General features: G+C 41.2%; 2 protein-coding genes across 2 annotated transcripts in view; one reads left to right on the plus strand and one right to left on the minus strand.

Annotated features, from left to right (window-relative positions):
* Nucleotides 1-8,740, plus strand: part of BRAF (B-Raf proto-oncogene, serine/threonine kinase) — a 119,907-nt gene extending 111,167 nt beyond the window's left edge. Inside the window, exon 19 of the mRNA XM_077828091.1 lies at nucleotides 918-8,740. Within this exon, the coding sequence (XP_077684217.1) occupies nucleotides 918-940 (23 nt within the window). The 3' untranslated portion in view covers nucleotides 941-8,740. The remainder of the gene's footprint in view (nucleotides 1-917) is intronic.
* Nucleotides 8,741-9,847: 1,107 nt separating this feature from the next.
* On the minus strand, nucleotides 9,848-14,679 carry NDUFB2 (NADH:ubiquinone oxidoreductase subunit B2). Its single transcript, XM_077828104.1, has 4 exons — nucleotides 14,521-14,679; nucleotides 14,296-14,440; nucleotides 11,247-11,342; nucleotides 9,848-9,942 (listed from the first exon to the last, which is right to left on the minus strand). The coding sequence occupies exons 1-3, from the start codon at nucleotides 14,604-14,606 to the stop codon at nucleotides 11,271-11,273; spliced, it is 303 nt and encodes a 100-aa protein (XP_077684230.1). The 5' UTR covers nucleotides 14,607-14,679; the 3' UTR covers nucleotides 9,848-9,942; nucleotides 11,247-11,270.
* Between the last annotated feature and the right edge of the window lie 205 nt (nucleotides 14,680-14,884).

Below are 14,884 nucleotides of genomic sequence, written 5' to 3' on the forward strand. Positions count from 1 at the left end.
TCTTTTATCTAAAGTACAGAATCTGGGGGCAACAGGCTTTGGTTTCATTCCAGGGTTTGCTACAGACTTCTTGTGTGACCTTGGGCAACAATCTTAATCTCTGTGCCACGGCTTCATTTCTGTGACGTGAGGATATGGATCGACCGCAAAGGGTGTTGAGGCTTAATTAAATGTGTATGGGAAGGCACTGTATAGAAGTATTATTTATTGTTAAATAATTCTAAAATGGCCATTAGGGTTGTTTCAGACCCAGGCTAGGCTCCTATCCTTGTGCTTCCTGTCCTTGGTGAGTGAATGTACTTCCACCACTCTGCTTTCTGGCCCAGGAGTGAATGGACGAGTTCACATCTCAGGTTCCCATCCCATTAGATTGCTGCATTGGTCTATAAACCAGTTTCTAATGTACTGTAGTATTGGTTTAATAATCAAAAGGACTTTAGTGCGTAACACTTAAAGATTCATGTGTAAGCACAGTAATTCTTTTGATTATTAAACCAGTTTTGAAGCAAGATAAAACTGGTTTACAGGCTGAAAAACTGCATTATTACAAATGTCACTTTTCAGCAAGTGGGACGCATCTGACAGTAGGAAGCTTAAAAATGAAATTCTAATTTAGCATTTTATTTTAAAACTCATGGTGAAAAAGATTTTCTTCCTGTGAATGTTCAGACCTCTGCTCTGAGCAAAATGGGCCTGGCTTGCTTTTAAGAAATCTTACTTCAAAAAAATATGCTGAGTACACTTGATGTTCTGTCACTACAAGTATGGTCTTTCTGTGCCTTAATTTTAACTGTTGCATTTTTTAACATCTGACATATTCAGCCTAGTGTTCAACTGCAGAAATCTCTGTCCAGCTGATAATTGAGATCACCTTTTTAAACCAAGATCTTGTCCTCCCTCTTGTCCTCCCTCTACAGGAGAATTTGCAGCGTTCAAGTAGCCACAGCGCCATGGCAGCACCCACTCTATTATTTAAGTCTTGTGTTCCTACAGTTTCTTAACATCAAAACTCTGTTCTGCTCCTCAAAACCTAAAGCAATTTAGGAAAAGATATCCGTAAGCTTAGAGCAGAGCAGAAGGGAACTGCTGGTCCAACACAAGGGGGGGAAATAATCTTTTTAGGAACCAGAATTCTCTGCTGCCAGTGTTTCTCCTTCAACACAAAACACCACGTGTATTCAGAGACCGCAGTGGCTGCCTGTACCGTTGTCATCATTCCCAGGAGAGAGGAGAGGGCACGCGTGTTTTGACTTTGGTGCTCAGGCATAAGGGGATGGAACTGCTGCAGCAGCTTAGGAGACTTGCTTTGGATGTCTGCCAGTTGGCTTTCTCCCTCTAACAACGAATCATCAGAGGCTGAACATCTGATGAGAGTGCTAATCAAAAGAATCATCTTCTGTTCTGATTTATTTTTTTCCTGGCATGCTTACTGATTTATGGGTCAAAATGCAGTATCCCCTTTTCATTTAAATGCAGATATCAAACATTTCAATCAGTCTACATCATTGACTTTTATCCCAGTTAAATTTGATACTTTGAGGGGTGGGAGGTGGCTTGGAGAGAAGTTAATCTGGAGGAAAAGGGGATGCTGCACCATATTCAAATTTACTTTTCACTTATCCAAAAAGCCTACCCTTTTCTTGTTTCTAATACTTTCTGGTGTGCTCAGACAGGGCATCTTTCAGAAGGATTGGGAAGCTCCTCTCGTTGGTCCAGCAACAAACTAAAGTTAACCAAAAAAAAAAAATATATGTAGCAAGTTCTCAAAATATTTTTTTGTATCATCTAATTCAATGTATTTTTCAGAAATGTGATAATGGCATCCGAAGTCTGTAAAACTGCTAATACAGACTATGGAATGGTGTATGTACCTATTTTAAAAGTTTTATTTTAAATGAGGGTGCAGGTTAATGCCAGGTACCTTACCAATATATAAGGTTTTCATAAACAGGAAAAAATAGTTCTCAGGTTGAACTGAAAAAAAATATATAAAAAATCCCCCCTCCCACCCCCAAATTAGACATTCTGCAAATTGTGTTTTGGTACTTAGAGAGCTTTTTTAAAAGGATTTTTATCCTGGTAACTCAGTGTTCTCTGATAAGTGTGTGTGTAAATGTGGAGCATCTTGTCCCAGTGGCAAGGTGTTAGATTAAAAAAACAAACTACTACTACAAAAAACGGTACTTGCTGGATCCACGCTGACCTTTTCTCCTCTCGTTGGTTCCCTCTGTTTGACTCTCTTGTTTCCATCCCTCCATTTTTCCCTTTTCCACAGTTTGCAAACTAGGATAAAGGTGGCAGTATCCAATTAGTTTCCCTTGTTTCCCTGTCCTCCAAGCCCAGTTGTCAAATGGTTGGTAGCTTTTTGACAAGTTACCAAGTCAGAAGACAAATTCATAAAGTTCAGCACATTGTTTACCTCTAGTAGAATATCTTGTGATGTGATCTGTTTGCAGAATTCTCCGATGTGTGGTATGAAACTTAAATTATTTGTACAGAGGCAAGTCAGACCATAGTAGAAAGAAATTCAAGCTCACATGGAAGTCTTCAGAGTTTGGTTAATATCTGCCCTATACCACTCTACATGAGGCAGGAGAATTGACGCCTCTAATTGGCAGCGCTTTTCTTAGGTGAATGAAATCATGAGACACATGTAAAGGAGTTAAATTTGTACAAATGCACATGGCGTTGGCTGAACACATGGCTTTTGCCTCACTAAGTGAGTGGGGACCTTTCCTGTGTACAGAAGGGTGCCCCTGGAGATATAGGTAGCCTGTTAACGTTTGTCAATTAATATTTGCTGGGGTTAAGGGGTCCTGATTAATTTGAAGTGAGAAATATAATTGAAATACTGTGTATTCATGTTAATTCCACAAACATTAGCCAGACAGCAACAAAGAGTGACGTGAAGTTACCACAAGGATGAAGCAATTCATGTTGCTACATGAATAGAATTGATTATGTGTACAGGGTGCATTTTAACAAACAAACAAGCACAACTTTTTTCTTCTCTGCTGTGGGTCTTCAGATGCTATTAGGTTTTTTCCTTCCTGAGATGGGCAGGAATTAAGATAATCAGTAGCAGTGTCTACTTTCCAGTGTGGAGAAGCAAGCAAAGTGAGCAGTAGTGCACAGTCAGGTGAAATCACCGTGTGCCATGTTAGTGTAATGGCAGTGTACAGTGCTGTCTGAGGCAGTTGACAGACCAAGGTGGAGAAAGCTAGGAACCAAGTTGTCAGCAACAGTTGAGAATTTTTACCAACATTAACTCCAAGAGAGTGAAGTCATTACTGTATCAGTTTTCCCCTCAACCGTTTTTTTTTTTTTTTTTTTTTTGGCTTGTGATATAGCTTGTTAAATGTAGGGCAAACTGAAAATTACATATGCTCCTAAAGAACGGTATAGTCTAAGTATGTATTGCTGGGTTAAGAATTATCATTTCAATGTACTGGATAAAAATCCTAGTTTCCTTCTATATTTTCATGCTGGCAGAGAAGTATTTGTTAAAATATAACAGTAAGGAATTATTTTTATCCTCTTTTTAAATGAATTTATTTTGTAATGCTTCATTACCTATTAGTCTACAATATGCTTCTTGAGCCCACAGGAAAAGCACAAGGAAAATTGCTATCCTTGTCCATGCAAAGCACTTTATAAGTAACACATGGTCTTTGATTTCCCCTGCCCTCCAAAAAACATGTATGTTGTTTGACTGTTTAGTTAAGTCTTTCAGGTTTCATTTCTATCACCTTCCAAGTTTTTTCTCTTAAAGTAGCTGTAATGCTTTGTTTGTGTCCAGCTTTGTATCTGTACAAAGACCACCTTAATCCTCATGCAAAACTTTGGGAAAATTTGATTAGTAAATAATTGTTTTTCTTCATTTCTTTTCCTTCAGAAATTACTAAAGACGTTTTGCATGAAAATAGGATCAGTTTTAAAGGTGCCTTGCAGGTGTTTGGTAAACAGTGAGACAGTAGCAGGGACATGTATTGAAAGCCCCAGATAGCAATGGGGTGAAGAAAACAATTAACTCTTTTAAAAAATAATAAATACATTCAGGCTCTCTGTTCACACAATACAGCTTCAGCTCATCTGTGATTCCCCAGCTCAGTGCACTAGGACATAAACCCACATGCTGGGTTTGGAAATTTTATTAAATATTTTTATGCCTGTTGAGATACAAAATTATCTAGGCACTTATACTGCTTTAAGCTCCAACATATCTGAGCAGCTAATAAACCTTTTCAAAACCACCACTTGAGCACCTGTAGTCCAACTCCATGCTCGTATCATCTAGTCCCTTCTCCCTGTCAGTGCAGGATTCTTCCCTATTGTATATTGTCTGGGGCATCGTGGTGGCATTGAAGTCAAATGGAGTGAATGTAGGGGCCTAATTACTTCTAAAGCATCAGCATCAGTTAAATGCCGAATGTTCCTATATTCAACAGAGTCCTGCTATCCTCATTTTTCACAAAACATTTGCAGGTCACTGAGTTAATCTGTTCCTGCTTGCTTTATTCCTTACCTGAAATCATCCTTTCTCATAATTGAGTTCTTTGGCAATTACTGATAATACAGATTATTTTGGGTCAAATTCTGCCATCATATTTTAGTGGCTTCTACTTAAGTCAGTTGGAGCTACATGTGCTCTTTAGAGGACAACATTTGGCCTACGATGACATGAAGTGAATAAACAGAAGTGTGAACTGTTAACAAAGATCACATCTTTATGCAAATGTCCAGTGGTAAAAACATACTGAAGAATTGCCTCTATAGTTGTATTGTGTTGTCGATGTACACGGTGCTTTCCTGAACACTTTGAAGACAAGGTCCATGCCCCAAAGACACAGTGATCTAATATCAGTTGAGGCATCAGTAGTTCTTGAAGGTATCTGTGTAGTGGAGGGCTGAATTAAGAGCTGAAGCGTGCAAACATTTCACACCTTTCCAGCCTGCAGGTTGTTATGGAATATATTCCCTTCTTGACTGTGAGTGCAGCATGTGTAGCACAAACTATTCAGAGTACTGTAGACAAGTATCTTTCCGTCCATTGAAACAATGTCACCAGGACGTAATATGATAGTCTAACCTTTTAGGTACTTTCGAGATTCAGATGAAAGCCAGTTGCATAAATGGACTGTCATGGCATCACTTTGAAGATACTGGATGTTTTGTGTCTCAGTGTTTTGGTTTTTATTTTCTTTATAGAGACTAGTTTATCACACACATTTTCTTTATAGATACAAGTTTATCTCACACATTTTCTTTATAGATACAAGTTTATCTCACACACACACATTTTCTTTATAGATACAAGTTTATCTCATACACACTCACACTCACACACCTCTTTCTTGGCTGCTTTATTATTTCTTATCTGGTAAATCAATGCATCAAAAACAGGTGTTGCGACAGTTGGAGTAAAAACTTCTTGTTTGTCTTTAGGTTTAAAGATGCTAATATATAAGCTAGTCAGCACCATGAGAGCAGTGAATAGTAATAGTCATAAGTGTGTGTGTGATGAAGGGGCGGTTTTTAAAAAATAGCAGGATGGGGATGTTGATGTGAACAAACTGAGGAAGTGAAAGCTAGTAATATTTATATAGAAAAGATATCCAGAAACTCTCTTAAATGGTATACATGAGGCTTCCCAAAAGTTACCTTTGCAATTTGCCAAATGATCTTGTGCCTTCATGACTTAAAACAACAATACATATATATTAGGTGCTTTGTAACTAGAGCAGTGGCTTTGGTTTAATTCCAATGCAGTGTCTTCATATTTAGATGCAAATATGGACCTTTCACAAAAGTTAGCAGTTTTTGAGTTTGTAAATGTAAGCAAAAGATATATGGAGGAGATGGGGAGGGGAGAATTTACAGAAATATCCGGTGTTCGTATCCAAAATAAAGTTTATATGAGACATATACATGTCTGAGAAAATCTGCAACTTGAAGCTACTCTACAGAAAATAAATGAGTTGCATTTTTTAAAAAATTAATAAAAAGACTTTTTGACCCCTCCAAAAATCTAGCATCTTGTTAGGGAAATGTAATATAAAGTTCTTAGGAGAGAGAAAGTCAGAATATCCAGAGCAGTGTATGAAAAGTGAGCTCTAGAATAGACGGTTGACTGTCAGTACCCATAAGCCATGTACATCATGGTATACCGTTAATTTCCTGGTCCGGGATTACATTGTTTAATGGAGTATCGGCAGGTTTCTTTAGTTCTTCCTCAGGCCTCATATTGATACACTGCTAAACCTCTACAACCCCAGCCACTGTTTAAATGATCGTATATCCTGTAATCACGTTTACCTTGGGAGATGATGAGTATATTATCAGTTGAGGGGCAAAATATACGTTTGGATTTGATGTGTTCATGTTTCAAACTTATCTTCGCTCCTAGCAGTACTTTAATATTAGTGTCATATTTCATCTGTATGTTCATAAGGAAAAGAGAATGGTCTTTGTTCTTAATGTTTTTTCAAGTCCTTTCCCTGCCTTTGTTGTTGGTGGAAGACTTTGGACATAATTCTGTTATGTAAATCAGTGCAATTAAATGCACAATTATTACAGAATATTAAACTTCTATTAACCCCTTTTTAGTTCCTTTTATAAATCAGGGTGTAATGTTTTTTAAATGTTTTACTTAAATGCCCAGGAAATATCTGGAACTTTTCTTCCTCTTCCAGCCCATGCACTGAAAATACTCTTTAAGAAAAGAGTATCCTCCCTACTTCTATGAAAAACACAACTATTTCCCTATTTTGTGAAGGGGAGAGGGCTTGTGGTAATGTTGGGGAACTTTTAAACTGCCTAAGCATTTGTTTTAGTGTGTCATAGCAACAGTACGTTCAACCCATCCAGATGCCCTAACAGCCTACATGTACTATCCAGTCTTTCTGTCTGGCTTATCATACCTGCAGCAATTGTAGTTGAGAATAAGCCTGTATGACATTTACTTCTGAATTAGTAAAACACAAAGCCGAAACTGTTGTCTGAGTTTTAAATAATAGTTTGTTTTGACAGATATCATTTCATTTGGGTGTTCACCCTGCTTGAACTCAGTTTGTTTGTTTTGTGTGTTTGGGAGTTCAGTAAAACGTTAAGACATGACAAGCAATGAACCCTATCTGTGTTGGGGAGACAGGGGTAAAATGGACCAAACTGGGATGGTGGGTATTTTGGGGATAGTGGGGGTTATGAGGGTGGGCATAATTTAAATAACTTTGTCTAAAATAAAATGTAAGTGCAATAAATGTGCTTTTTATTCAAAGCTGTGAACTGTTTAAAAAAAGACATGCACATCATTCCTTCCTGAGTCTTGTTTTTTCCTCCCTTCCCCCCCAAATGACTGAAACCTGGCAGTGGCCAACCTGCATGTCTTAACTAGTATCATGATTTAATATGTGCTTATCTACATCATGCTATTTAAAAAAAAAAAAAACTGAATCCCTCTTGGTAGGACTAACAAGGCAAATCCTGCCCCTACTTCTGCATTGCTGGAGACTCCTTTGGAACTAGTGCTAGTCTGCTATGCTTCACTTGAAAGGGCAGGCTGTGAACAGCCCTTGAGGCTGGAGCACCGGCAGGGGGCCCTGAGGATCTGCTGTGTGGCTCCTCTTCACAGGGATACAGAGCCTACTCCAGCCATTGGAATAGTCTCTCTGAGTGGGAAGATTCCTTCCTCTGCATATGACTGGCACTTGTTCTGGCTATGGACCCCAGTGCTGGGTAGAGGATTTTTTCCTAAGCAACTTCCTGCTTGGGTCCTCTATATTCCTTTTGTCAAAACAAGCATGCAGGCTGGCCCCTGTTTTCTCCTATTACTCCACCTTGTTTTGAAGGAATAGTTTAATCACTTGTGCGGTTGTTGCACAGTCTGTCCCTTCCTCGCTCAAGATCATGCCACTCTCCCTAGGTTAGGAAAGGTGTGGTGGTCTTTTCTCCACAAAGGAGACAATACCAATGTTTTGTTAAAAAGTTCATGAAAGCATAGCACTCGGGAAAAGCAAGGGGGATGGCTTTTTAAAAATTATAAAGATGTTGCCTCATAATACCTTGTTTATGAGCAACAGAATACTCTAGTAAGGAGAGGAAAGGGAAATATATAGATTTGATTTTTTTTTTAGTGCAATGAAATGTACATCCCACAGTTTGAACTCTGTGCTAACAACATTCCTTTAAGCTGTACTTTTACCACCAGAAGTTTTGTGAGGGTCTGAGTCTTCACTGTAGAAGGTCCAATCTGGTTACTTAAGAAAACAGTTGTGTTAGTAGATTTCTATAGCTGCTTTTAAAAACTACAGTGGAGTAATTGTTTTAAAACTTGTATTTATTTTTTAATTCATAAGAAAATATTTTCAGTTTTCTGTTACACAGACCATGGCAACTCCTCCTTTCCCTTCCCAATGTCCACAGTAATTGCTAATAAAAATTATTTTTCTTGCTTGTTTCCTTCCCCTCTACTTTTGTTACCCCTTCCTGCTCAAGTCCCTTCATTTGTACTTTGAAGTTTTTTCTCATGTAAATTTGTACAATGGGAAATATTGTCCAGTTTGGTTAGAGAGCATGGAGACAAAGAAAACATTAAAAATTTGATAGCTGAAATTGATTGAAGAAAACTATTTCTGTGTAAAGTTATTTAAAGAACTCTGTATTATATAAAAGGCAAAAAGTTCTATGTACTTGATGTGAATATGAGATTACTGCTATAATAAAGATTGACTGCATGGAGAAACATCTGAGATGAGATATTTATTTTTAAGGTCCAGTCCACAAGATATTGTCCCAGATGTGTTTTAACAAGAGTAGTTTTGTTATTGTGACAGCTCTGAAGTTTGATAATCAGCTCATAAGAGTGGGAGTCAGAACCCAACTTTATCTTGGGCTAAAGGGCTGTGTCTTCCTTGTCTGTTGATCTCTGCTAGAGTAGATATTTGCACTTTAAGAAACGGATTAGAATTTCCACACTTTCCTCAAAGGCAGTAACATCAAGGATTCAGAACAAGTTAACTAGCTTTTACAAATTTCACTTTTCATCAATAGATTGCAAAGTGCTTTACTATCTTTAATGAATGTATCCTCACACCACCACTCAGGGTAGTGAAGTATTAACATGTTAAAGCTAGGGCAATGAGGCACACAGAGGCTAAATGATTTGATCAAGGTCACACTGGAACACTAGTGAAGCAGGAAATTGAAACTGCATCTCACACTTCCTAGGCTAGTGCCCAGTTTGAATTTAGACATATACTTTGTGTCTGAGGGGTAGCAGTATCCCCTCCTGCCTGCAGCAGAAAGCTGCTATGGGCTTGCTTTGCATTTTTCTATAGTTGTCCGTTTTTATTTTAAAAACAGCCCACTTTATTGTTGAAAGTTCTTCCTGTGTTGAAATATCATTAGATGCTATTTTTAGGTTAGGAATTAATGTTAATATTGACATTTAATAGGCTGTTCTGTACTTCAATTCCCCCACACACACACTTTGCAACTTTCCTAAACAAAATGAGTAGATCGCATTAGTTACACAAAATGTAAGTTAAAAGCTTTGTCCTCCCCTACATGAAGTCACTTTCTGAACCTGGATTTGTCTGTGATTACACTTGCTGCTGAATACTATTCAGCACATCTTCAGCTACCACCACAGCTCATTAGTGTAGCACAGACCAATTCAAAGTAAAGTTGTGAAGCAACTGCATGAACATGTTTGGCAGGAGAGTGGAAAGTATATCGAAGAGAACTTATTCAACTGCCCATTCCTCTCCCCCTACAAAGAGGATTCTTGTGCAAAAAGTTTCTACAGAACAGTGATTTAGTCAACAAAAGAATCTTAAAAAGCACAAGCTTGTAACTTGAGTTTTTATTTACAATGTGGATTTGCTGAAACACAGTTGGACAACAGCCAAAGCCTCAACTTCTTCAGAGATCCCACCACAGGACCTGCAAGTGACAAATGGGAAGAAAATTGAGAAACTCAGGTTGTCAGAGTCCCTCCCATATCAGTACAAACATATGCCAATAAAACCCAAACCATCTACTTAGGCCTTTTTTGGCAGGAACCTGTTTTCCCAGGATAATGTTCTAGTGCAAAAAATACCTACATTAACAGCTGCAATGGTTTTTAAAGATCTCTTTAAATGCAGTTGTTTGAATTCCCACTGCAATTGGAAAAAGTCTGTCTTAACCAGTCTTCGATGGAAACAAGGGCTTGACAGCAAATACTTTCATCTTTTTGATACTTGGGAAGAGAGGGAAGACAATTCCTTTAACTGGAGAGCTTCAAATGAGGGGAGGGGTGTGTGGGAAGAACTAAATCAATGTCTCCATTACACTTTTAAAACGGATAGTAACCCATTGAAGGAGGATGTAAGTAGTTCCTAGCATTAGTAGAGGAAGCAGAAGGCAGTTGCTGGATGAGCATGGTACCTCCTACTAGCTTTTAGAAACTCAAGCGCCCACTCAAAAGATTTAACAGATGTCAGTTTACATCCCAGACAAATCCTAAAAAGCAATACAACTAAACTTTGAAGCACAATCCTGTTAGGATTAAAACTAGTTTTAGGGGCCTCTGTACACCTAGTATTAGGAATGGGATCTAAAGCCTTTCAACTCTACTTCACTAGGTACAGTAAGTCATGGCATCAGGAAACATTTATAGACATGGAGAATTTGATGCAAAAAAGCTTTAGTTTATTCTTGAACTTTTATAAAAAAAAACATGCTGAACAGTGGTAGAAGATAAAAGGTTTATCCCACTACATAAAGTAGATTAAGGGTATCACAAAATTACTAAATGACTTAGTAGCAGGGTAAGTTAAAATACTCCTTTACTGGACAGAAGTACCACTTCAAATTCCCAGCCAAAGTAGCATGTCCTCAAAGCTAGATAAGGGTAGTCACAAAGCACTCTAAGCTCATGCAAGTCCCAGTCAATAGGGGACAATGCAAACAGCTAAGAAAAGATTTCAGAAAAAACTACCACCCTATTCTGTGAATCAGTACATTAACAGAGGAAAGCAAAAGGCTCCTGAAGTCTGCCAGTATATCCCTCTTCATGTTCAGGAATACACTGAGCATGACAAATGGGACAGCACAAACACCTAAGGACTCATCTATCAACTGTGCTATGGGAGAATCCTGTTCAGTGTTCACTCTACATCAATTCATGGGGCTCAGAGGTTGGACATTAAGTATAGCTCATTCTAAAGATCATCTGAAAAAGGGAAAGTTTCAAGACAACCTACACACTGGTAGCTGGAGCTGTAAATCTATTCTTCATCAGGAGGGATCCCCAATTCCTCATCTGTCCATTTCGAAGCATCTGGGTAAGGAAAGTGACCCTTGTAGCAGAGGAAGAACATTCAAACAATAGTTAGTGAATATTTCATTTTCTACAGCGGTTCCCAAATTGAGGGTCATGACTTCAAGTGGGGTCACTCCATCAGCATATAGGGGTCATGGCGATCCTGAGTGTACGGATGACACCATTTCATTAAATGGCATCCTCTACACACAAGTGCAAGGTCATGCTATTTTACTCTACAAAATGGTGTGACCCCTCCAATGTGACCTCACGCACACAGTGTGTGCAGATCATGCCGTCTGGAGGACGCTATCTTGAAAAGCAAAATCCACATGGCGTGACCTTACATGTACAATGTGTGCAAGGTCACGCAGCATGGAGGAGGCTATTTCAGGAGAAAAGCATGGAAAGCAATATATGAGAAAATGGGGTCATGCAGGGAAAATGTCTGGGAGCTTCTGATATACTACCACAAGAAGAGATCCTGAATACTTGGTTAGTAACTATAATGGATGCTAGAGGCACATTCTTTCTAAAAATGCAACAAATTTGGGTGCTATAACAATCTCCCCCTGCACTGGGTGGTTTGGTGTGGCAAAGGCATTGGTTTGAATGGTACTTAGGCACCTAAATCCCAGTTTTGGCTTCACTGTGATCCACAAAACTGCTGCCAAACCCTGTGGTCACCTAAACTTGCTTGGCACCTAAGTTTTTGGGTAAACAACCTCTGTTTCTGTGCAGGTGCACTGCTGTCTCCCTCAAGGACTCTGGATACCTATCTCCCACCTAATCCCCAAAGCAATTTGCAAACCAGGGTTAAGATAAGCATTTGGCCACTTAAGTGACATGCGGGACCCAATTTAGTAGGGATCCCTAAAGGGTGCCAAATTCCAGCTGGAGGAGGAGCTGAAGATGGTGGTGCACACCTCCACTTTTAGACTATAGGTTAGAGCAGTTGCCTAGGATGTGGGCAAGCCAGGTTCAATTCTTCCTTCCTCCCACTCCCCCCTGGACAGGGAGAAAGGATTTGAACAGGGGGGCTCCCACCTCTCAGGAGAGTGCTTGAACCATTTGAGTTCAGGGATATTCTGATGTGGGGCTCCCTCCATGGCTCCTGCTGAAGCTGTATCACTGTGGGTAAATAATAAAGTGACTGGAGCAGGAAGACTGGGCCTGAGGTCTCATCTCCCAGGCAAGTGTCAGAACCAATGGACTACAGTCATTCTCTCTGGCCCAGTAATGGTTCCACTTTAGATAAATATTTAAATAGTTAGTAGCCCAGAAAACAAGAGTGTAAAAATGACTCTATAGTCCAGTGGTTAGGACACCCATCTGGGAAATGGGAGACAGCAGGACAAGCCCCCTTATTCCAATGACTGGAAATAAGGCTTAAATTTTTAACAGTCAAAAATATTTAACCATGGGAACAAAACATCAAGGGTCAAGGTGGATTCTTTATCACTGACCATTTTTAAATCAAGATTGGATGTTTTTCTAAAAGATCTGCTCTAGGAATTATTCTGGGGAAGTCATACAGGAGGTCAGACTAGATCATCACAGTGGTCCCTTCTGGCCTTGGAATCTAGGACTATGAATATCTCATTATTTATCCACAGTGGCACAGCTTCAGCCTGGGTCTTCCACATCTCAAGTGAGTGCTCTAACCACTGGACTCAACTACCAGTGCTGCCACCTCCTACTTCAGGCCATCTTGTGTAGAGTGAGGCAGATGCTTAACTCATACTAGTCCTGGGGGAATTCTGCACTTCTGCGTGTATGCATAATCAATGAGCCATGCATATTTTTATTTTGTGAAAAAAAAAAGCTTCTGCCAAAATGTTGCTGCAGTTCCACCTTTTGCCCACCAGAGGACACAGCAGCAGCTCCCAGCCAGTGAGGGGAGAGAAAGAGCCTGCCTTCTTTGCAGCGCCTGTCAGATCAGGTCAGGAAACAGAGGCTATGGGGAGAAAGACAGCATGGTACTCTGGGGTGGGGTCAGACAGGGGCTCAGAAGGGCTAGTGGGGGAGGACAGGGCGATGGCTGGGTGGCGGCAGAGACACACATAGGGATGGGGCAGGGGGTACAGGCCACATGGGGACAGGGAAGGTGTGCCTGAGTGGGGGTGGAGGAACACATGTGGACAGGGGCAGATGTGCCTGACTAATTGGGAGAGGCAAAGGGGAAGCTTCCTAACAATCCATCACCTCCCCACCAAAAAACCTGTTCCATACTTTTCCCACCCATACCCAACACCCTCCAAGTTCACACCCAGGCTCCTTTCCAGCAATTTACTTCCCTCTTCCTCAGCTCCTTTGTTACCCCCTGACTCCCCCAAGCCTTTACACTGCTTCTCAGGGGTGTGGGAAATACGGTTCTGTACTGTAGTTTAAATGAATTATTACTCAGAGTTCCGTGTTAATATGCCTAGTAAGGAACTGGTTTGTCAAAAAGCATTTCCTGAATTTTTTTTGTTGTCTGTATTGTTCCAGACATAGTTGCTGACAGGTATTTTGAAATAAATGACCAAAAATAATTGAAACTGGTGTGATTATATAGTGTTATTTGGACAAATAAAACATGCAGAATTTTAAAATACGGTGCACAGAATTTTAAATTGTGTGGTGCAGAATTCCCTCAAGAGCATCCTGCTCACAAGAAACAGCTTAATCACTTAAGCCCCTTGACTCCAGAAAATGGGTTGCTATTCATGGATAGATGCCTCCCTGCAGCAAGACCAAACACAGTCCCGCTGAGAAAGAGATAGGACTTAATACCCCACCCAAGTCACCATCTCCCATTGGCTAACTTACACAACCCAGCACGGTTACTTTTGCAGAAAGGCGCCTTCTCTCGCCCACTCGTTGTACTGGGGGCGGAGAGGCTCAACTCCGGCTGCTCCTATGATTTTCTAGGCACCGCAGCGCTCGGCATTGGAAACCCCGCCGCCGCCCACAGGCCCCTTCCCCCGCCGGGCCCGGCCCCCTCTCACCAGCACCGCCTCCGGGTTGTGCCAGAAGTGCCACAGGATCCAGAACCACATGAAGCCGCTGAGGAGCTCGCCGTGGATCACCTGCCGGCGGGTCAGCCCCGGGAACTGCCGGTAGTGGGGCTCGATGTGCACCCCGCCCCCCGCGCTGCAAGGGAGGCAAACACAGGGGCCCGTCAGCGCCCGCCAGGCGCCCCCAGCCCGGCCCGGCCCCCGGTCCCTACTCACTGCCGCAGCCCGGCCGCTTCCCTCACGTCTCTGGCGCGGAGGATCCGGACCAGGCCGCCCCCGGAGCGGCCCAGAGACCCGAGCATGACGCCACCGGCCAAGCCGCCCGCCCGTTCCCCAATGTCACCTTCCGGTATTGGGGGGGGGGGGGAACGTGGCCTCCCAACAAGAGCCGCACTGATTGGCCTGAGCCCCAGCGGGCACATACCAACTGTAACCACGGAAGGAGGGGAGAGAGAGAGACAGGGACAACCCTACCGCCTCGGCCCTGCGGCGGGGACGCTTACCCGAAGTGACGCCCTCCCGGTCCCAGTAATGCGGAGAAGCGCCATCCTTATGGTAAGTAAATAATTGTTATCCCCCC

Source organism: Eretmochelys imbricata, chromosome 1, assembly GCF_965152235.1.
Source record: "Eretmochelys imbricata isolate rEreImb1 chromosome 1, rEreImb1.hap1, whole genome shotgun sequence".
In the NCBI taxonomy this organism is placed as follows: domain Eukaryota; kingdom Metazoa; phylum Chordata; order Testudines; family Cheloniidae; genus Eretmochelys; species Eretmochelys imbricata.

What these genes read in the sequence shown, in the direction of transcription:
- NDUFB2 (XM_077828104.1), bottom strand. Translation starts at nt 14,606, where the DNA reads ATGCTCGGGTCTCTGGGCCGCTCCGGGGGCGGCCTGGTCCGGATCCTC. An exon ending in GAAGCGGCCGGGCTGCGGCA is followed by an intron (nt 14,441 to 14,520) that starts GTGAGTAGGGAC and finishes CCTCCCTTGCAG; the next exon opens with CGCGGGGGGCGGGGTGCACA. An exon ending in ACAACCCGGAGGCGGTGCTG is followed by an intron (nt 11,343 to 14,295) that starts GTGAGAGGGGGC and finishes CTCTGCTACAAG; the next exon opens with GGTCACTTTCCTTACCCAGA.